Raw genomic sequence first — 23451 nt, 5'->3', positions numbered from 1 at the left:
ACTCAGGGAATCCCAACGGATCCAATAGTGGGCCGTCCGTACTGCTCGTCCTATCGGAAGAACTGTTCCCTCCTTGCCCCGCCTCCTGCCGTGACGCTCCCCCTGAGGTGACTTTGCCGCATGCGCAATGCTGCAAGGCGGGCGGCTGAAGTGGCGCTAGACCGGAGCTGGTGAAAGACGGCCACGTGGGGCTGCTGGGGGCTACATGGCGAGACGGGAGCGGGGCTCCGAGCAGGGCCCCAGACCAAGGCTCTGTGGCGAAGTATATTCCAGCCCGGCCCCGGCCGCTGCTGCGGTAGAAAAGCTCCACAGTGCAGCCAAGTGTCCCGTCTGCCGCGATTATTTCCAAGCCCCGGTGTCTGTCCACTGCGGGCCCAGCTTCTGCCGGGCCTGCATCAGCCAGTGCTGGGGGGAGCCGGAGACCAACTTCTCCTGCCCCCTGTGTCGAGCAACCGCCCCGCACGGAAGCCAGCGGCCCAACTGGCAGCTGGGGGACCTGGTGGAGGGGGTGAAACCCTTGAAGGAGCCCGAGGGGGATCGAGTGCTAAAAAAACACAGGAAACCCCTGAAATGGTTCTGCGAGGAGGATCAAACCCTCGTCTGCGTGGTGTGTAAGAGATCCCGGGCGCCCCGCACTCACAGGCTGGTTCCCATCAAGAAGGCTGCTCAGAAGTACAAGGTAGGAAAACACAAACAACTCGCCGAAAGTTTAGACCTTAGTATACCAGTCCCCCCACCCAGGCCAGGTGGAAAGACCCAGGATCCCCATAGCTCACTGCCAGCGCGGCTCTCCCCGACCCAGCTCTCTGTAGGAATGCACCGAGCATGTTCACAGGAAGCACGGGCTTCCCAGTGCTGGGGCAGGGGCTTCCCAATGTCTACGGTTGCCAACCCTCCAGGATTGTCCTGGAGTCTCCAGGAATTAAAGATTCATCTTCAATTAAAGAGTGTTATGTGATGAAATCTCCAGGAATATGCCCAACCAAAATTGGCAGCACCACCTATGCGTAGTCACTGCAGCGACTCTTTGTCTGCTGTAACCTACTGAGGTGCTGCAGGAGCCTTAATTCAGTGAAACAGGGACTTCCCTACACCTCCCCACCCAGTGCTCATCTAGTTACATGCAGTGTTGCCAATTTAGTTATTGGTTGGAAATTTGAACTGAAATTGAAACATTAATACACACTTTAAAAGCATATACAGTGCATGATAAAATACTTGTCCCTGAAAAAGTAGAATAGGTTTGAAAAGTATAAACAAAGACGAGCTTCCTCTTACAGCTGTTGTTTTTTCTGACGTTGACTTATTAGTTTTTGGCAATGTTGGCCAACCTTATAATTTAAAATTATGACTTGTAAGCAAGGTCCGAATGAGCTCTCCCCTGACAGTTAGTGATGAACCAGGGTGGGCAGCAATGGGGAGCCATGTGGGGGCCCGAGCAGACTCCTGCCCAATGTCCCTGCCCCCCAGGCTTCATACCCAGGGCAGGCAGGGGGTTCACAGTTCCTCACAGCTGCTTGTCCATCTCTTACCATCAGAGCCCTAGGCATCCGCACTAGCCACAAAAATGGTCCATGGATATCCGCAGATATGAAACGGTTACCCACGGATTTGCAGGGCTCTACTCTTCTGTGCTTGAAATACATGGGAAATATTCGTTTTGCCATCTGCTCTGGGGAGCCATCTAGATGTGCTAAATGACTAGTAAGGAATCTATTTGTCAAAAAACATTTCCTGAATCTTTTTGTTTGTCTATATTGTTACTCACATACTTGCTGACGGGCATTTTGAAATAAATTACCAAAATAATTGAAAATGGCATGATTATATTGTGTTGTTTTAACACCTAAAATATGCAGAATTTTAAAATATTGTGCACAGAGTTTTTAATTCTTTGGCACAGAATTCCCTCAGGCCAAAAATATGTAAGGCCTGGTCTAGATTACGGGTAGGTCAGCGTAAGCTGCTTTCCATCGATCTAGCTGTAGAAGTGTTTTCGTTTAAAATTGGCTTCTTCTGACATAAGTGCCTTTCTATGCCAACCTAATAACACCACCTCCCCGAGTGGCGTAGACTCATGGTGGATGTCATTACGTTGAGGCAGTGTCAGTGCAGACACTGTTGCTTGCTGGGACTGTTACTGGCTTTCAGGGACTGTTGCACAATGCCCCCCACTGACTGTACAATCGATACAAGCGCTCATGGTGATGGTGTGCACTGCCGACACAAGGAGCCAAATGTGTGCGCACACAAGCAATTTAAGAACTGTGATGGCTGCCTGCTGACATAAATAGTCAATCCAATTTTGTCACGTAGACCTGGCCTCACATACCATGTTTCTTTGCTCAGAAACCAATCCAGACGCAAGTGCAGACTTGGAAGGAAAAGATAAAAGATCTCAGATTCAGACAGTCCAAGGAGAGGAGAAAACAGAAATGCCTGGTATGTGTCTGTTGTTAATCTGTAGGTATGTGTGGGGTGCATAACGGGACTGCTGCTTACTGATTTCCCCCTCTTGACCAGGGGTGTCTCTGAAGGGCCCGCCCCTCCATTTTTCCCTCTCTTCAGGTCTTTTAAGAACTCACAGAGGCTTTCTCTGATTGCCAGTACACCTTCCAGGGGTTATTTTCATTCAAGAACCAGTTTAGAACAACCCAGAGTCTTAAACTGAAGTCCATTCCATCAACACAAAGAAAAGGTCCATACTTAGCTCTAGAGAGAGATGAGATGGGGGAGGTGATATCTTTTATTGGACCAACTTCTGTTGGTGGAATGTACAAGTTTTCCAATGCATGGAACTCTTTGTCAGGACCCAAAGAAGAGCTCGACAGTTTGTACGTTCCACCAACAGAAATTGGTCCAATAAAAAATATTACCTCACCCACCTTCTCTTTCTATCATCCTGAGACCAGCACAGCTACAACACTGCAACCAACTATGGAAGATCCTTAGCTTGCGCACTTTCTCTCGCCACCCAGGGCCCTTCTTGCATTCTGATCTGATCTCCCAAACATTTCCCACTCGATGGGGCCCACTCCCAAACACAGTCACGGTTCCCCCCTACCCCAAGTCTCCACCTTATTAGTCTTTACCCTCCAAGCTTCCTGGTGTCATGTCCTGCCTTCTCCCCCATGCAGTTGCTTTCTCTTCAGGTGGGGCTTGCTCTGTAATCAGGATTGGCCTAGCTGCATACTCTCTAGCTCATGGGACAAGCTGCCCTGTTCCAGAGTGTCTAGCTGCGCAAACCCAGGAGACTCTCTTTTCTTTGCATGTATGTTTGCATCCATGTGTGTCTCTTCTTTCATCTCTGTGCGAGCATCGTGATTCTCCTAATTTGTTTGTCTTGATCTATGATGATTTTTTTCACCTTCCTTTGGTGTCTATCACAATAAACTGCTGCAGTTGTCGATCTGAAACCTGCTCTTTGTGTTTGCATTGTTGGCGCCCAAGAGGCAGCACAAGGAAAAATTAGGGCCATCACAGTGTTAACAGACATTATGACCAAAGTGGGAATCTTTGGGGAAAACACCGATATAGTAGCACGGGGAGAGCTTCTGTCAAAAGGCCCTGTTGACATTTCACAAGTGGCAATGAAATTCTCCTGAATGTGCACACATGGCCAAGGGGGTCACTGGAAATATGTGGTGCAATGTATCATATGACAAGTCCCCTGCCTGCCCCTTTCCCTATTTGTGCCCATCGATTACAGGAGAACACAGGTGCTGAGAGACAGAAAAATATGCTGGAAATTATGCAACTGCTTCAGTTTATGAAGGAAGACATGGAATTGGTGATCTACGTAGGAGAGAGAAACTTTTTGATGGAAAATGTGGAGAATATGCAAAATGAATATGTCGCCAAACTCTCCGCGGAGATTTCCCGTCTCAGCGAGCTGATCGACGAGATGGAGGGGAAGTGTCGGCAGCCAGCGAGTGAATTCCTGCAGGTGAGACCCACAATTCATGCAAGGCATTTGGGGCAGGGGTAGAGGGTGAAACTCACAAGTCATAGAGTGCAAGATTCAAACCTCAGTATAGAACTCGTGTGTATTTTGTAAATTCTCTGTGTTGCTATTAATGAATTTTCCTAGCCTTGTGAGTAGGGAACTGAGACCCACAGATTAAGGGTATGTCCGTGCTGCAAGCAGAGATGTGACTGCAGCACACATAGACATGCCTGAGCCCCCCTCCTCTGAACTAGTTCCAATAACAATCACCACAAAGCTATGGCCATGCAGGTGGCAGCATAGACTTGCTGCTCAAATATGTACCCAGGGCAGTCAAAAGTAAGTGTGTGTGGGGAGAGCACCCTTACTCCCCCCCCGGCCAAGCTGAAAGCTAGGGTGGAGTGGGGCCGAAAGTAGTCCCTAGTGGGCCTTCTGCCCAGGGCAGGTGGAGGGACCCGGTCTCTTCACAGCTGCCTGCTCAGCTCTTACCCCGACCTGGCTCCGGCCAGGGGATGGGATCTCGAAGCCTGACCATGGTAAGAGCCATGCGGGCAGCTGTGAGGAGCCATGGCAGACCCTCCACCTGCCTTGGGTAGGGACATGGGCCAGGGGGCTGCTCTCAGGCCCCATGCATTCTGGGCAGGTGGAGGGTCTGCGGCTCCCCACAGCTGCCCAGGCTCCACCAGCTCCTGGCCTGGCTGGGGGGTGGGGCCTCAGGGGGAAGAGGCGGGGCAGGGTCTGTGGTGAAAAGTGGAAAGACTCCCTCCCCCACCCCCTCCTTTTCCAGTGTCACTGACCCAGGGCAGGAACATATAACCTGTGCTACTGCAGCAGCTTCACTGCTATTTTGATTGGCGCTAGCTCGATCAAAGCTAGCTCAAGTACGTCTCCACATGCTGCAGTCGCACCTCGGATTGCAGTGTAGCCGTCCCTTAAGTGACTGTCTGACTGTGTCTGTGGCCAAGAGCTAAAGGTGGATTTCCTGCACCTCAATCCAGTGCCTTGTCACAAGGCCAGACTTTGTCTTCTCAAGATCATTGACCTCTGTTGTCTGGGTAAAGAACCCATGCGAAGGGTTTGGAAGGCAGCTATGTTAACCACTGCAACACCGGCACAGCAGCTTTAGGGTTGTGAGTAGTCAAATCCCCAGTCCAATGGTACTCCATTCAAACACAGATCTAGTCGTCGTCATCAATCACTATTACACTTATTTGCGTTCCCACGCAATTGGGACTGGGAAGTATGATTAACAAAGCAGTTGGGTACAGAGGATATCCCTGAGGTTACAGTGTTAAATTATCTCGGTGCACACTCACTTATTAGCTATCATTGGTGTCACTGTGACACTGAGCTCCTTTTTATTCGTTCTCTCGCTCTCTTCCCCTCTAGGACATCAGAAGCACCTTGGCCAGGTATGTGCTTCCTTCTCACTCTCTCTCTGAGCCTTCATGATGCTGGGAAAGGGCTTGCACACACATCTTCCCACAGCATGGCACAGCGTGGGGCAGGGTTGCACTCCAGACATAGGCACCAACCAGCAGCCAAGTTCTCCCCTCCCCCCAGTGCATCTTGCCCATTGGCAGTCCTGCTGACCAACTCCTCCCCCCTCCCTCCCAGCGCTGCTTGTCCGTGGTGCTCAGAGTCTGGATGCTCCGGGAGGGAGGGGGAAGAGGCAGGCCGGGGGTGGGGACTTGAGGGAAGGGGTGGAGTGGGGGCAGGGCCTGGGGCGGAGCAGGGGGTCGAGCATCCACCGGCCAGAGGGGAAGTCAGTGCCTATGACTCCAGACGCTAACTTTCCCTGCTTAAAAATGTGCTGAGTAGAGTTGAATTTAAAAAAAAAAAAAAAAAAAAAGGAAAGAAATACAACCACGGCAAAGTCATCTTCATTCCACAAGCTTCAAAAAGCAGTGTTTCATTTTCGTCGCCAATTGTCATTAATTTATTTAGGTTTCAAGACAATATTTTGCTTCTTCCTCCATTTCCCAATCTCCTACCCCCACCCCCAAAAGTTTGAAAACAAAAGATTGAGGATAAAATTTTCAAAAGTGTCAAAGTGACTTAGGAGCCTAATCTGGGCCTAACCCTTTCCCCCCCCTCCAGTGGAGGGAGGATTTGAAGTGAGGGTTTCCATCTTCCCAGGTGAGTATCCGAACCACTGGGCTAGAAGTTACAAGGAAGCCTCTTTTCCCCAGCCATTTTTGTGTAACTGTAACACTCACAAACCCTGGTTGTCGGCAGGTGGAATCAAACTTGGACCTCTGAAGCTTAGTGTATGAGCCACATGGCTCTTAGCCAAGGCTGTAGCAGACTCATCAATCTCTGGATGGTCTAGGTGCCACTAAAGGAGGATGGAGCACCACACCGAGTAAGGATGGATTACATAGCTCGAGATCCGGCACAGGTGATCTCTGAGCACGCTCACTGGATCGGGCCCCACGGGCAGGTTAGGTAGGGCAACGCCTCTCTTCCCTCCCACCCCCAGTTAGTGGATTGCTCTGGGGTGTGGGCATCCGGATGTATGCGAGAAGTATGGGTAATGTGAGAAGTATGGGTAATAAGCAGGAAGAACTGGAAGTGCTAATAAATAAATACAACTATGACATTGTTGGCATCACTGAAACTTGGTGGGATAATACACATGATTGGAATGTTGGTGTGGATGGGTACAGCTTGCTCAGGAAGGATAGACAGGGGAAAAAGGGAGGAGCTGTTGACATATATTAAAAATGTACACACTTGGACTGAGGTGGAGATGGACATAGGAGACGGAAGTGTTGAGAGTCTCTGGGTTAGGGTAAAGGGAGTAAAAAACAAGGGTGATGTCATGCTAGGAGTCTACTACAGGCCACCTAACCAGGTGGAAGAGGTGGATGAGGCTTTTTTTAAACAACTAACAAAATCATCCAAAGCCCAAGATTTGGTAGTGATGGGGGACTTCAACTATCCGGATATATGTTGGGAAAATAACACAGCAGGGCACAGACTATCCAGCAAATTCTTGGACTGCATTGCAGACAACTTTTTATTTCAGAAGGTTGAAAAAGCTACTGGGGGGAAGCTGTTCTAGACTTGATTTTAACAAATAGGGAGGAACTCGTTGAGAATTTGAAAGTAGAAGGCAGCTTGGGTGAATATGATCATGAAATCATAGAGTTTGAAATTCTAAGGAAGGGTAGAAGGGAGTACAGCAAAATAGAGACAATGGATTTCAGGAAGGCGGATTTTGGTAAGCTCAGAGAGCTGATAGGTAAGGTCCCATGGGAATCAAGACTGAGGGGGAAAACGACTGAGGAGAGTTGGCAGTTTTTCAAAGGGACACAATTAAGGGCCCAAAAGCAAGCTATTCCGCTGGTTAGGAAAGATAGAAAATGTGGCAAAAGACCACCTTGGCTTAACCACAAGATCTTGCATGACCTAAAAAATAAAAAGGAGTCATATAAAAAATGGAAACTAGGACAGATTGCAAAGGATGAATATAGGCAAACAACACAGGAATGCAGGGGCAAGATTAGAAAGGCAAAGACACAAAATGAGCTCAAATTAGCTACGGGAATAAAGGGAAACAAGAAGACTTTTTATCAATACATTAGAAGCAAGAGGAAGACCAAAGTCAGGGTAGGCCCATTGCTCAGTGAAGAGGGAGAAACAGTAACAGGAAACTTGGAAATGGCAGAGATGCTTAATGACTTCTTTGTTTCGGTCTTCACCGAGAAGTCTGAAGGAATGCCTAACCTAGTGAATGCTAATGGGAAGGGGGTAGGTTTAGCATATAAAATAAAAAAAGAGCAAGTTAAAAATCACTTAGAAAAGTTAGATGCCTGCAAGTCACCAGGGCCTGATGAAATGCATCCTAGAATACTCAAGGAGCTAATAGAGGAGGTATCTTTGGAAAATCATGGGAGACGGGAGAGATTCCAGAAGACTGGAAAAGGGCAAATATAGTGCCCATCTATAAAAAGGGAAATAGAAACAACCCAGGAAACTACAGACCAGTTAGTTTAACTTCTGTGCCAGGGAAGATAATGGAGCAAGTAATTAAGGAAATCATCTGCAAACACTTGGAAGGAGGTAAGGTGATAGGGAATAGCCAGCATGGATTTGTAAAGAACAAATCGTGTCAAACCAATCTGATAGCTTTCTTTGATAGGATAACGAGCCTTGTGGATAAGGGAGAAGCTGTGGATGTGGTATAGTTTAACAAAGACAAATGCAAAGTGCTCCACTTAGGAAGGAACAATCAGTTTCACACATACAGAATGGGAAGAGACTGTCTAGGAAGAAGTATGGCAGAAAGGGATCTAGGGGTTATAGTGGACCACAAGCTAAATATGAGTCAACAGTGTGATGCTGTTGCAAAAAAAGCAAACGTGATTCTGGGATGTATTAACAGGTGTGTTGTGAGCAAGACACGAGAAGTCATTCTTCCGCTCTACTCTGCGCTGGTTAGGCCTCAACTGGAGTATTGTGTCCAGTTCTGGGCACCGCATTTCAAGAAAGATGTGGAGAAATTGGAGAGGGTCCAGAGAAGAGCAACAAGAATGATTAAAGGTCTTGAGAACATGACCTATGAAAGAAGGCTGAAAGAATTGGGTTTGTTTAGTTTGGAAAAGAGAAGACTGAGAGGGGACATGATAGCAGTTTTGAGGTATCTAGAAGGGTGTCATAAGGAGGAGGGAGAAAACTTGTTCACCGTAGCCTCTAAGGATAGAAGAAGAAGCAATGGGTTTAAACGGCAGCAAGGGAGGTTTAGTTTGGACATTAGGAAAAAGTTCCTAACTGTCAGGGTGGTTAAACACTGGAATAAACTGCCTAGGGAGGTTGTGGAATCTCCATCTCTGGAGATATTTAAGAGTAGGTTAGATAAGTGCCTATCAGGGATGGTCTAGACAGTATTTGGTCCTGCCAAGAGGGCAGGGGACTGGACTCGATGACCTCTCGGGGTCCCTTCCAGTCCTAGAATCTATGAATCTATGCCTGGTTTGAAGTAAGAACATAGGCACCTTGGGCACTTGTACTGCAAAAATGTAGGTATTGAGTGAGTTTAGGTGCCTGTAGGGTTTGGTGGCAGCTGAGGGGGCCAGTTTGTGGATCTCAGTGAGGCCTGATGCTGGGATTTAGGCACACAGTGTCAGGTGCCTAAGTCCTTTTGTGAATCTAGCCCCAAGTCAGTTTAGGCACCTACAGATTTAGAAGGCAGATGAGAGGGGTTTTGTGGATGGCTATGGCGCCTGAAATCGGGGCATGGGCACCAAAGTCTGGGGTTTTGTTGCCCAAGTACCTGGGTCTACCTGCCCTGAATAGAGCAAGTTATTCTACAGGCTGCTTGACTCCACAGTTTTCGCTTTAAAGAGGATCAGAACATAGTGAACGAGAGAGAGTCGCGTCTAAAAGAAATAATTACCCAGCAAACGGCGATTCCTTAGCAAAGCCTGTTTCTTCCTAGGTGTGAGAATGAGAAGGTCCCGCAGGTGGTGGAGAGTCCTTTTAGGTGGAAAAAGTTCTTCCTTTCCATGAAGAGTCTAAATGATTGTGTGAGGCGTATCAAAGGTATCAAGAAGGATGAATCAAAATGTGACGGTGGGAGGACATGGGCTCTGGCTAAACCAGGGGTAGGCAACCTTTCGGAAGTGGTGTGCTGAGTCTTCATTTATTCACTTTAATTTAAGGTTTCACGTGCCGGTTATACATGTTAACGTTTTTTAGAAGGTGTCTCTCTAAGTCTATATTATATAACTAAACTATTGTTATATATAAAGTAAACAAGGTTTTCAAAATGTTTAAGAAGCTTCATTTAAAATTAAATTAAAATGCTGATCTTACGCCGCCAGCCTGCTCAGCCTGCTTCCAGCCTGGGGTTCTGTTCACCTAGGCCTGCAGCGGGCTGAGCAGGGCCTGTGGCCGGGACACCGGCTGGCAAGGGGCCAACAGCCGTGACCCCAGACCTGGGGGGGGGGGGGGGGGGTTCAGGGGTCAGGGCAGAGGGTGCAGGGCAGAAGGCTGGGTGTGGGGGGGTTCAGAGGTCAGGGCAGAGGGTGCAGGGCAGAAGGCTGGGTGTGTGGGGGGGGTTCAGAGGTCAGAGCAGTGGGAATGTGGGGGGTTCAGGGCAGAAGGCTGGGGGTGTGGGGGGATTCAGGGGTCAGGGCAGAGGGCTGGGGGTGTGTGTGTGGGTACAGGGCAGAAGGCTGGGTGTTGGGGGGGACTCGAGGTCAGGGCAGAGGGCTGGGGGTGTGTGGAGGTGCAGGGCAGAAGGCTGGGTGTGGGGGGGTTCAGGCCAGAGCGCTGGGGTGTGTGGAGGTACAGGGCAGAAGGCTGGGTGTTGGGGGCGACTCGAGGTCAGGGCAGAGGGCTGGGGGGGTGTGGAGGTGCAGGGCAGAAGGCTGGGTGTTGGGGGTGACTTGAGGTCAGGGTAGAAGGCTGGGTGTGTGTTGGGTGGGGGGGTTCAGGGCAGAGGGCTGGGGGGTATGGGGGTGCTCCCAGCCCCCTGCCCTGAGCGGCTCATGGCAGGGGGCTGGGAGGGATATGACCTGTTCCACCCCCTTCCCCCAGGCTCCGTCCCTACCTCTCTCTGCCTGCTCTACGGAGCAGCGAGCACGCTCGGCTCTGCTCCGCTCCCCCTTCCCCTTGCAAGGGCCATCGCGGGCAGGGAGGGGGAGGGGGAGGAGGAGGGGCCGGAACGCACCAAGCTGTGGGAAGAAGTGGGGGAGGGGGGAAGCTTGGCTGCCGCAGGACCAAGCTTCTGCCTCCTGCCCCCGCAGGGGAGAGCGGGGGGGCTGAGTGGGGCAGGGGGCCGGGAACACCCCCCCCCCCCCCACCGCTCTCCCCTGCCGGGGCAGGAGGCAGAAGCTTGGTCCTGCGGCAGCCAAGCTTCCCTCCTCCCCCTCTTCCCCCAGCGTGGCGCTTTCTGGCCCCTCCGCCCCTCCTCCTCCTCCTCCTCTCACCGGGCAGGCAGCGTGCCACTCAAAATTGGCTGGCGTGCCGTGTTTGGCACGCATGCCGTAGGTTGCCAACCCCTGGGCTAAACTGTTAATGTCAAGCCCAACTCAACAGTAGTAAATAAAAAGATTATACGTTCCCGGGAGACCCTGGGAAGGGTCAGGGAAGAGAAAATACAATAAAGAACCAACAACAATAAGTGAAATTCATTATTTTCCACTGTCTCCCTTCATTTCTCTCGGGGTAGTTGAGCTCCCTTCCCTTGTGTTTGTGTCACAGAAATGAAGCATGTTAGTTGTTGGAAATCTTGTCATAAATATGAGAGTATGAAAACACATTTTCCCCCACCCCCTTCTCTCTAGACAGTCTGCTATCTGGCACGGAGAAGAAATGGAATCAATTTTTGGCGAAGGAGAGGGAAAACGTAGGTGAAAGGGGTAAGTTTTCCTGTGGATATTGTCATGAGGAGAACCACCAAAGAGGAGATGCATTTGTGGATTCAGATTCACTTGCAGAAGAAAATTCTGGGCTCAAACAGAGCCGTTGTTAGGGACCAGGACAAGGGTGGTTAGAACAGGGGCCTGAAAACAAAGCGGAGGGTCAGCACCCGAGTCAGTGGCCAGATGCTAGAGTCAAAGGTCAAGCCAAAGTCCAACCCAGGAACGGGAGCCAAAGGTCAGAACTGGAGTCAGAGGCTGAATGCCAAATATCAGAGCCATAGTCAGATTCCAGCCAAGAGTCAGGCTTAATTAGTTTAGTTGGACCCAGGGGTGGAGCTGGGTGTTCCTCTGCCCGAGATTCCTGTGGATCGTGCCACCGGTGGGGCCTGGGTTCTATCGGCCACTCACCCACCCCCTACTAACAAGCTGTTAGGTGGTAGCTGGGTCCCAACTTGGAGGCCCGTGGACCTGTGGTGAAGGAGCGGGGCTCCTCATGGCAGTTTCCCACCACTGGAGACTTGTAGGAATGGGGCGGGGCTGAGAGGCCATCACCGATCTAAGCACACGAGTGAGGAGGGGGTTGTGGTGCCATATACAGGTGGACTGGGAGTCAGTGATGTGATGTCTCCGCCCTCTTCTGGGTGAGGGTGGTGGGCCAGCCTGACCATCCCCCAGTGTCTCAGGGGGGCACGACTCCCATCGTTCTCTGCTCCAGTCCCATGGCTTTCCTGTCTTTTTTTCCTCCTGGATTCAGCTGCTGTATTCCCACACTCCTGCCCTTCCATGGGCTGCGAGCGGGAACCCTGTGGGAGACCAGTCTTCCTTCCCCATGGGCGGGGGAGGTCTCTCCTTCCACCCAGTGTCAGGGGGAGCTGCAGTGAAATCACTGCTCAGCCCCCAGCGGGGCAGTTCCCTAGAACCTGGGACGGGCAGGAAATCAGGGAGGGCCCCAGCCAGGACAGGGCTATTGGGGAATGTGAGAAATGGTCCCAGTGTCCCCCAGGGTTGAGCTCTGCCTCTAACACTCTGATTCTCTCTCCCCCCAGTGAATGTGACTCTGGATCCAGACACGGCTCATCCCCAACTCGTCCTGTCTGAGGATGGGAAAAGTGTGAGATGGGAAGACACATGGCAGGATCTGCCCAACAACCCTGAGAGATTTGAGTCTTGGGCCTGTGTGCTGGGCTGTGAGGGATTCACCTCGGGGAGACATTGCTGGGAGGTGGAGGTGGGGGGTGGGGGAGTGTATGTTGTGGGGGTGGCCAGAGAGTCTGTGGGGAGGAAGGGAGACATCAGCCTTAGCCCCGAGGAGGGGATCTGGTCTGGAGGTCAGGCTGGAGGTCAGTACTGGGCTCTCACCTCGCCTAAGAAAGTCATCTTGCCTCTGAGCTGGGTCCCCCAGAGGATCTGGGTTTCTCTGGATTACGAAGAGGGGCTGGTGACATTTTTTGATGGTGATAATGAGTCCCTCATCTTCCCCTACCAGAGGGCCTCTTTCACTGGGGAGAGAGTCCTCCCTTTTTGTGTGTGTGGGGAAAGTGTCCAGCTCACACTGCCTCCTTCAGAGATGAGGGTTTAAATCCACAACCCCACCAGTCATTCCCCATAAAGGTCACCGTCATGTCTGCGTTGCACCCCCACGATTTCTCCACAGTCCAGAAAGAAAGAGCGACACCAAATTAAACCTAGCCACTGCTTCAGCGGAGTGCGCAACCCCTGTCTCAGGCAGCTCTCAGCCCAGTGCCTTCCAACAAGGGAAACCGAGGCCAAACATGCGTCGTCCCCAGAGGGGGATCCACCGCTGGCCAGCTTGTGCCACCTGCCCTGCAGCTGGGACAGAGCCCCTTTGGCCCAGAGAAAGGGATTCTCTGGATTCCCTGTTCAATTTGTGGTGATATAAATAGCTTCCAACTGCCCTGCTCCTCACTGTCCCTGTGCCCCCATGTAACGATCTCGAGTCCCCAGCTGCTCTGCTCCCCTTCACCCGCTAGAAACTGGCTCCCAGTGAGAGAGCCCAGAACGAGCCACTTTCTCTCCCTGGAGAGAAGCTGGGTGCTGCGGAGGGAGATAGGCCCATGTGGGCCCTGGCGGCTGGGGATGGCCAGCCAGGGAGGAGCTGGAATTCTGTAACTCACCTTCCAGCTAAAGAACTAGCCTCTCTTCTGCCGCCCTAGAGTCACTCCTTGGGTTATGAGGGTGGTAACTAGCACTGGGCAGTTGTGTGACTAGAGGGGGCAGAGCCCCTCTACTCGGGAGAGTTTGGAGTGTCAGTCACTGTGTGAACAGGGCTGGGGTTTCTGTACTGTACAGCTCTGTTTATTTTATGGGCAAGGGCCTAGGTCGCGGCTGTGCAGTGGCTGCTTATTGTGCTAAGCATGCTCGTTCCGGAGTCCTCCCTCTGTTTGTTTGTTTGTATCTCCCTGCTTTCCTCTCCTCACATACAAAGATTGTGAGCTCTTCGGGGCACAGGCTGTCTTGAAATACAGCACCATGGGCCCCAGAGCCCCGACTTGTACCGGCACGTGCTAACACGATCCAAGTAACACATCATAACACTAATGAATGACTTGCCATTTGAAGCATTTGTTTCTTTTCAGCACCTTTTGTGTGTTACAGGATTTCCTGCCAATTAGAAATTAAGAATCCTCAGCTGCAAGGAGGGTTTGGTGGGCATTTGACAGGGTTATTTTAGCAAATGTTATTTTTATTTTTTATGGTTCACATAATCCGGGACCAAAGTGTTTTTAGAACAGGATTTCTAGGGGATGCTACAGGGCTCTCTTGTCTGGGCCGTGTGGCATTAAATACAGAAATAAACATGGGAGCGAACAAAAAAAGAGTTGCCGCCTTCTCTTTCTTTTCTGAAACATTCCTTGTCCCCAAGATGGGTTGCAGCTGCAGCCAGACGAGCCACACCCCCCCTTTGTCAGTTTACGACGTATCCTGCCCTGTTGTGCTTTGTTTAGCCTGCTAGAGCCGTATCTCGAAGCCTTGGTGGAGCATAGTCAAGGCCCCGGGTACAGGCATCGGGACAGACATCACAGTTAGTCATGTGTTAGTATATTTGTACCTGCCTACTGTAATTTCCACTCCATGCATCTGATGAAGTGGGTTATAGCCCACTGAAGCTTATGCCCAAATAAATCTGGTAGTCTTTAAGGTTGTCATAAACATACAGCTAAGGGTAGCATAAAATCCCTCCTTTAGCTGTAAAGGGTTAAGAAGCTCAGATAACCTGGTTGGCACCTGACCAAAAGGACCAATAAGGGGAGAAGATACTTTCAAATCTGTGGGGGAAGATTTTTGCTTTTGGGGGGTGTGTGTGTGTGCGCGTGCGCGCGCGCGCTTCTTGGGAGACAAAGAGAAAGACCAAGCAAGTATTCAGCTCCTACTGAATGATACATCTAAAATTACAGAAATAGTAAGTAACGGCAAGGAAATGCGTTAGAGTGTCTTTTGTTTTAGCTTGTGAATTTTCCCTGTGCTAAGAGGGAGGTTTATCCCTGTTTTTTTGTATCTTTAAAGTTTTGCATAGAGGGGGATCCTCTATGTTTTGAATCTTATTACCCTGTAAAGTTACCTTCCATCCTGATTTTACAGAGGTGCTTCTTTTACTTTTTCTTTCTTTATTATAAAGTCTTTTTTTTTTAAGAATCTGATTGGTTTTTAATGTCCTAAAAAGCCAAGGGTCTGATCTGTGCTCACCTTGTTTACCTATCTGGTTGGTAGATTATTCTCAAGCCTCCCCAGGAAAGGGGGTGAAGGGGTTTGGGGGGGATATTTTGGGGAAACAGGAACTCCAAGTGGTCCTTTTCCTGAATCTTTGTCTAACTCACTTAGTGGTGGCAGCATACCGTTCCAAGGCCAAGGAAGAATTTGTGCCTTCGGGAAGTTTTTAACCTAAGCTGGTAGAGATAAGCTTAGGGGGTCTTTCATGTGGGTCCCCACATCTGTACCCCAGAGTTCAGAGTGGGGAGGGAACCCTGACAAAGGTGTCACAGGACTCCTCATTTTTATTGACACAGACAAACATGGCTACCCCTCTGAAAATGGTTATTAATAGGGATCCAAACTAGGACCCTCAGCCGCAAAATGACTTGCTCCTACCTCTGGTGCTAAAGGAGTTAGGCCCAGATCCTCAAAGGTGCCGATCTCCCTTTGGTTTCAGTAGCAGTCAGGTGCTTGAATACCATGTGGGCCTTACTCCTTTATGGGTGTGTTTGTGTCTCCCCTACCCTAAATCTGAGCAGATGTGGGGGAGAGGAAGATGTGTCCAGATTCTTCCCTCAAATTGCTTCAGGGATAGAGAGGAGTCTATCTCACAAGATACCTTCATCCCGTACAGCTCTCCCATTTTCACAGTGACTAGCTCTGATCCGAGGCTGCCCATCCACCCCCTGCCTTTGGAAGAAGTTGTGATTTGAGGTTCTGGATGTGGACCGTCATTGCCAGTATTACTGCAGGCATCGAGGAGACAACAGGGTCCAGTGAACAAGACAGAACGAGACAGCAGGATCCTGAGTTCCATTCCTGACTTTGGGGGGAGAGGGGGCGTGTTTTACTAGTTAGAGCAAAAGGCCTAGGAGTCAGAACCCAAATTCCTATTCCCAGATGTGGAAGGAAGAATGAACTGGGGGTTAGAGCAGCTGTGAGAAAATTAGGCCTCTTTGGTTCTGTTCCTGGCTTACGAAGGGGAATATGGTCCTGTGGGGTTCTCACAACACATTTTTTGGTGGGCTCTTGCTGGTGGCCACTCTGACAATTTTTCCTAAAATAATGAATTTTAGGAAAAACAAATATGCACATATCCATTTCCAAATCATTGTCATTTATTTATGTAGGATATATTTTGCAGACTCAATAATAAAAATAATGTACAGTTGTCTCTATTCTTTACTGGACCTACACAGAATAGAAACACAGATAAGGTGCTTTGCATGTTCTTGTCTTTTGTTGTTTCTTTTGCTTTTTTTGGTTGCTTCCCCCCCCCCCCCCCCGACTTGCTAGCTAGTACTTCTATGGCTGTGAAGAGTGATATTTGTATGTTTGTTAATATTTTCACAGCCTCCTAGCTAGCTACTAAGTCTGCTGTGAAAAGTGATATTAACAAACATACAAATACCACTTTTCACAGCAAGGGGTGCTTGTGGAAGTGGAGAGTCCCTGCAACTCTCTGATTTGGCTGGTATTAAAGGCAGACCGAAAAACCTGGTGCCTCATGGTTGGCTACCGAGAGTTAAATCGCATAACACCCAGGCTTGCTCCAGTAGTGGCCATAGGTGCTGACTTCCCCATCTTTTCCTGATGTGGTGTTGCCTCCAGCTGCAATACAGGACCTGGTCTCAACCACCCCATACCTGGAAGCAGGTGGCTTCCCCCTGCTGCAGAGGAATCAAGGAGACTCTCTCCCATTCCCTCAGCAGTTCCTGAGACCTTACCCTTTCCCTCGGGGGTCCCAGCATAAAACTCCCTCCTGCTGCAGGCAAATACTTTAACCTGAGCTACACGGAAAAAATCATTACCAAGAAGCAGGTCAACTAGGAGGTGTTCCATTACACCCCCGGTCAAAACACTTTCCATACCACATGGATTTTAGCTAGTGGTAGGAGAAATCTGGTTTTGCCCAACCCCACAATCTCTGCCATTTGGCCAGGTAATATACTAGCCTTTGGGACTGCCCTCTGCTTAACCAGAGATCTGGGCCCCTGTATCCTTCTGCCCCATGTTCTCCTTGCCATTAATTCTGGCAGCCTTAACATGTTCCATATCTGGTTTTGCAGAGGCTAATCTCACAAAACCAATATGATATGTTCCAATTGCCTGGGGGGGGGGGGGGGGGGTTCTGTGTTGAGGCAGCAGAACTAACATGAGCTATTGGTTGCCTTGTTCCTCCTAGCACAGGGCATTTATTCCTCAGAAGGTCAGTGGAATTACACTGATAGCACCTTTTGGGCTCTTCTGTTTTTACAGGAGGTTTGGGATGAGGGTTAGAGGAATGGTTTTGGGGAGGTGAGTGCCCAGCCTCCCAGCCACCCTCCTTTTTGCTAGGGATAAAATGGGATCCTCCCTTCCCACCAGCTTTAAACACCTCTTTCAGTGGTTTGTTTTCAGTAGATGCCTGGGTCTGTTCAAAGGCATCAGGTAGAGACGCCTTCTCAGCCACAGACTTCATGTCTTTGTCCCATAGACACTGCTTCACATCCGCCTTACATATGCCTAGGAAACGCTCTTGAGCAACCAGATCAAAGCTTCTAACACCTTTGCACCTCACCCATTTTCCCATCAAATCGTTCATTCTGTTCACATATTTCCCATTACTCATACCAATATCCCTCGTAAGATTCTTAAATTTAATTCTTTACATTTCAGGGGTAATTTGAAACCTTTGTAAAACGGTGTTTTTGAATTTACAATAGTCTAAAGCATCTTCAATGGGCATTTCTTTCAATACAGTTAGAGCTTTACCAGTTAATTTTGCAATCAGGGTAGGAACTCTCTTGGCATCAGGGATCTCATGCATTGCACACAGCCTTTCAAAGGTAGTCAGATATTCAGCAATATTGTCTGCCTTATTGTATGCAGGACATAAATGGTCCCAATTGTGGATTTTTGTAGTGATGGGAATTGCTGGGGTCACTGGGTTCTGGTTCTTCTTCTCTAGCAGGTCCAGTTGGTGTTTTTGTTCTCTCTCTTTCCTCCCACTCTTTTTCCTTCTCCTTTATCTGCAGTTCTTTCGGTTGCAGTAATCTCTGGTGCTCTCTCTCCTTTTCTGTAACCTGCAGCCTAAAAAGCTCCAACTTCGTAATCGCTTCACTGCTTTCACTCATTTTCCTGCTTTTCTGTTCCTACTTCCCTTTCCCAAAATAAGCAAACAGAAAATAACAAACCGGTAGCCTTCTCCTGACTGTCCTTAGCCACCACACTGAAAGCCTCACTTAAAATCTTTACACCAGTGTATGAAGTGCAAATCTTGCTCAGTACAACAAGCTGTGTATTTCAGCCTGCTCACTGCGCCAGGGCTGCCCCGAGGGGGGGGGGGGGGCAAGTGGGGCAATTTGCCCTGGGCCCTGCAGGGGCCCCCACGAGTGTTTTCCGGGGCCCCTGAAGCGGGGTCCTTCGCTAGGGCCGGGGGTGCTCGGCTGGCGCCGGGGCCGGAGCAGCAGGGCCAGGCCGGCGTGGTCACCTGGAACTGGGGCTGGCACCCCGGGGTCCAAGCCGGAGCCAGAGCCGCTGGGGCCGGGGGTGCTCGGCCGGGGCCGGAGAGAGCCGCTCGGCCGGGGCCGGACTGGGCCGCGCCTCCCCGGATCCCTCCTCATGCCCCCCCCCAGCTTACCTGCTGCCGCCTGCCCCTGCTTGTTTTCAGACTTCCCGTGAATCAGATGTTCGCAGGAAGGGGAGGGGGAGGAGCAGGGGGCGGAGCGTTCAGGGGAGGGGAGGAGGGGGAAGTGAGCTGGGGGCGGGGTGGACAGCTGCGGGGCCCTCTTAGGCGCGGGGCACGATTCAGCGGAATTGGCTGAATCGGCCTAAAGCCGGCCCTGGTGCTAGTGACAAGAAACAAACCCCTCCAGGCGCTGTTATCACTCAGCACAACCACATGTGGAGCCCCACACCCAGATAGATTGCCTGAATGGTCCCAGAGCACAGTGGCCACATGCTTGGCCTTTCTCCTGCCCTCACCTATGCTGCAAGCAACAAGGACACTCAAGACTGAAGACGCCAGCAGAGGAGATTGGACCAGGTTTAAGCGACAAACCTGTATATTAAAGACTGCAATATTCAGTGAGGTGAGAAAAAAGGCTTAATCTAGTTGTTGCCCAGTCTAATAGGGTTGAGAGTTTAGACTGCGTGCTTATATTGTATTTCTTTTGGTAACCAACTCTGACTTCTTGCCTATCACTTATAATCACTTAAAATCTATCTTTTGTAGTCAATAAATTTGTTTAACTGTTTATCTTTACTAGTGAGTTTGCCTGAAGCGTTTGGTAAGGGTCTTTGCTCAGGTTTGACAAAGGCTGGTGTATATCCACTTTCCATTGATGAAGTGGTGAACCAATTAATAAATGTGCACTGCTCATCTTGAGCAGTGCAAGACGGTATATTCCTGAGGTACAGTGCTGGGAGTTGGGGGGATTTGGCTCTGGTGCCTTTCTCTGTTTGATTCATGAGTAGCTCTGGGAGCATTCATGCAATCTATCTGGGTGTTGGGCTCCACATGCTGTTGTGCTAAGTGTTCACAGCACCTGGAGGGGCCTGCTGCTGTCACTAGCAAGGCATTGGGAGAGACAGCCCAGGCTGGAGAGAGTTAAGGGGGTACAGTGGTCCCATGGTCCCAGGATGCACCCCGGGGATCCCATCACACACCCACTTAGGGGCAGGGATGAATTTGGTCCATTGCCCTTAAACAGAAATGGCTACAGCTTCCCATGGAGAGGCTGGCCCATGTGTCTCGGCCTCATTCAGAATGTCTGAGACATGATCCCTTGACCCTGGTTTGTGTGTGTTTTTTTTCCCTTCCACCCGCTGCCTTTACCTTAATCCCATAGGCTTTGATAGTTATTTCCTCATTGATCTGAACAGCAGGAGACTGGAGTCTGATAGGACTTCTCTCTCCTCCAGCCTCAGCTTCCCCATCTCCTGCCTGCTCATCCTAGGGGCTCGCCCCATGGCCACTAGCTCACAAACCTGCAGCCCCTTGCCTCTCTGCACATCCTGCTGAAAGAATTGCAGAGAAGAAACCTCAGGGCACCGCCAGGGAAAAGCAGAGCTGGAGGAGACAAGGGCAGTGCTAGGCTACGTCCCCTCTGGTTGGCTTTATGTGGTTATTTCATACATTGGCTGAGTGCAAGAGATCATGTCCCCCTAGTGGCCAGCCCCAGTCATGAACAACCTGCTCATGGCTCACAGCTCAAAGGAGTTTCTGCTTTAAGGCAAGGGGTCGGGGCTTGTGACTTCAGGGCTGAAGTTCCCACTTTAGATGCACAAGTCAAGTCATGAAGCCATGAAGTTTTTTGGTAGAGAGGGGCCCGGACCCGCCTCATCTAGGGCCCAGCTGCCCTCTTTTAAGCCCCATGCTGCAGTGAGCTGATAAGGCACAGGCCCAGCTCCCCGTTAAAGGACCAGTGTCCCCCTATGACACTGGACCAGTGGCTGAAGAAGTCCAGCTTCTCTGTTCAGCTGGGAATTGCTTAAAAAACACCTTGTAAAAGCAATATTATTCTTCAAGCATCATGATCCTGTCCCCATTACGCCTCTGGTGTTTAGGGCAGCGACAAAGCTCCTCCACTCCTGTCTGTTTCTGGCAAGTCTTTCAGTGGTTCAATGCACAGAGAATCGGAGCACCATCATTGCCAGGAGGTGTTGGAGATGGATTGGTCGTGTGCTTCAGATGGAAACTGATTCCATCACCAGAGTAGCAATAAGATGGACACCTGAAGGCAAGCGAAAACGCGGCTGCCCCAAAACTACATGGCAAAGAGCTGTGGAAGCTGAGCTGAAAACCTGGGGCACAGCTGGGGAACCATCTTCAAGCATGGAGGTGGTTAGTACCCTCCATTTCCTCCCAGGTTCTGCTGTCCAGGCCCCATCTCCTGACCTCCCCAATGCTCTGATTTTGGTCAGCAGCGGCCCTGCACTCACAGAGTATTTTTTATACACACTGGCTGGTCAACGCCCAGCGTATCTCTCGCCTGATCAGTTACATCTCTCTGCTCTTTGGCAGGTCAGAAGCATACTTTCTCCAGCAGGGTCAGAGACATGGGGATGTCAGAGCCCAGAGAATCCATTTCATGAGCCTTGGAGACAGGTATTTCCCCCCTCCTCCCATCCCATGTCTCAGCGGCACATCTGAGTTCGGCATAAGTGCTGACTTGTTTTTGTCAGTGGGTGCTTTTGAAGAGGTGTGTGTGTTTGGGGTTGGGGGGGGGGGGAAAGCTATTTTCAGCGTATTTATACACTTCTTTCATATTCTAGTTATTGAATATGTGCCTATGTGATGTTCCCCTGATGTTATCTGGACCAGTGATCTGCTAGGTCACTCCAATCCTCGACTCTGGGAGCCAGCCTTACCTTGCTCTGCTGTGAGAACCCCCAATCCTGGGCTGTTCACACACAGCCTCTGGCATGTAAGCTGCTCCCAGCAATGGCAGTGAGCACTTTTGGCCAGCAGGTGCTTGAATTGTGCAACCGAATGACACTAGCCAATATCTCTGGTCCCAGACACTACCCTAGGAACCTCCATCTTGCAGTGTCCAGTTATGCCTGCTGGATGCTGCATGCTTATATGAGTTCATCAATTTAACAAAGAAATTGATATGTACCAGGCTTGTTCTCCCAAGGGGAACCTCTGACACACTTCAAACCAAACGCACTGCTTCCAGGTAGAATAAACAAACAAATTTATTAACAACAAAAGATAGATTTTAAGTGATTATAAGTCAAAGCACAACAAGTCAGATTTGGTCAAGTGAAATAAAAGCAAAACATATTCTAAGCTGATCTTAACACTTTCAGTGCCCTTAGAAACTTAAAAAAACAACAAGGAGTCTGACACATTATATAATGCCTGCATCTGTAACTTTCACTCCATGCCAAGTGAGGTTTTTACCCACGAAAGCTTATGCCCAAATAAATCTGTGAGTCTTTAAGGTGCCACCAGACTCCTTGTTGTTTTTGTAGATACAGACTAACACAGCTACCCCCTGATACTTAGAAATTTAGATGCTTCTCACCACAGGCTGGCTGGTTGCCCGTCAGCCAGGCTCTTCCCTTTGATCAGCACTTCAATCACTTGGTGGTGGTGTCTGTAGATGGAGGTGGAAGAGAGAAGAGCATGGCAAAGGTCTTTCCTTTTTATCACGTCCTTTCTTCCCTCTTGGCTTTGCGCCCCCCGCTTCAGAGTCAGGTGAGCATTACTTCATCGCAGTCCCAAACTGACCAAGGGAAGGGGGGTGACTCACTCGAGAGTCCAACAGATCCTTTGTTGCTGCCCAGGCCAGTGTCCTTTGTTCCTGTGAGGCTGGGCTGGGTTTGTCCCATACATGCCCTGATGAGGTGTGAACTGCCCCTCTGCTCCTGGAGAGTTTTGCCTGAGTTTATTTTAAGCCACGAGGACACATTTTCAGCCTCATAACTATATACACAAAATTACAACCTATAACATTACTATAACAACAATGCTCAGTGTATCATGAGCCTTCCAAAGAAACCCGACATGACAAACTTTGCATTGGATACCACACAATCATATTATAAGGATGAACATGGGGGTGCAGGGTGTTCCCCCGAGGTACAGAGCGTCACAGTCTATCATTGGTATCTTTACTATTTTAAATTAAATAAAAAATAAAAATAAATAAATTTTAATAATGATTCAATTGTTATGAACTACATAATTACATTCTCCTGAATTACAGTATATTAAAATCATTGCAATCACCTAACATCCCCATTTAAAAACATTACGTCTCACTGTAGCTTTCTGGATGAAATTGTCAGCAATCTTATTTACATCTAGTTCCCTGGTATTGTTTTGATGCACGTGAAGGACAGTTACATTATTCAGTTGCATCTGTCCCATTGTTAACAGGAGATAATTTTTAAATCTTCTGAAGCTGGAGAATGAGTTCAGGATGATACAGGCACAGTGAGAAGGATTCTTATGAATTTGAAGAGTTCTGTAAATGACTCCAGGATCGCTTTCTTGATGGGTAACAGCTAATTTGGGTATCATCATTTTGTATGTATGATTGGGATTATATTTTGCCGTGTGTATTACTTTGCATTTAACATTGGATTTCATCTGCCATTTTGTTGCCAATTCACCCAGTTTTGTGAGACCCCTTTGTAATTCTTTACAGTCTGTTTTGGACTTAACAATCTTGAGTAATTTTGTATCGTCTTCAAAATTTGCCACCTCACTGTTTACTCCTTTTGCAGATCATTTATGAATATTGTCAAACAGCACTGGTCCCAGACCCCAGTACAAGCCCCTTGGGGGACACCCCTATTTACTTCTCTCCATTCTGAAAATGGACCATTTATTCCTATCCTTTGTTTCCTATCTTTTAGCTGGAGTGCCTGGAAATGCTTTCAGGATCATCTAATGATCCTTAATTTAATTTAATTTAATTTAAT

At 49.4% G+C, this 23451-nt stretch overlaps 1 protein-coding gene and 1 pseudogene across 1 annotated transcript; both read left to right on the top strand.

Annotated features, from left to right (window-relative positions):
- Window positions 1-132: 132 nt before the first annotated feature.
- Window positions 133-6215, top strand: LOC135887415 (zinc finger protein RFP-like). Its single transcript, XM_065415183.1, has 5 exons — window positions 133-679; window positions 2350-2442; window positions 3710-3946; window positions 5336-5358; window positions 6185-6215. The coding sequence occupies exons 1-5, from the start codon at window positions 206-208 to the stop codon at window positions 6213-6215; spliced, it is 858 nt and encodes a 285-aa protein (XP_065271255.1). The 5' UTR covers window positions 133-205.
- Window positions 6216-6317: 102 nt separating this feature from the next.
- LOC135887414 (butyrophilin subfamily 2 member A2-like) lies at window positions 6318-13214 on the top strand (annotated as a pseudogene).
- The last annotated feature ends 10237 nt before the right edge of the window (window positions 13215-23451 follow it).

Source organism: Emys orbicularis, chromosome 13, assembly GCF_028017835.1.
Source record: "Emys orbicularis isolate rEmyOrb1 chromosome 13, rEmyOrb1.hap1, whole genome shotgun sequence".
NCBI classification, from domain to species: domain Eukaryota; kingdom Metazoa; phylum Chordata; order Testudines; family Emydidae; genus Emys; species Emys orbicularis.
This window is presented reverse-complemented; position numbering and strand designations above follow the sequence as displayed.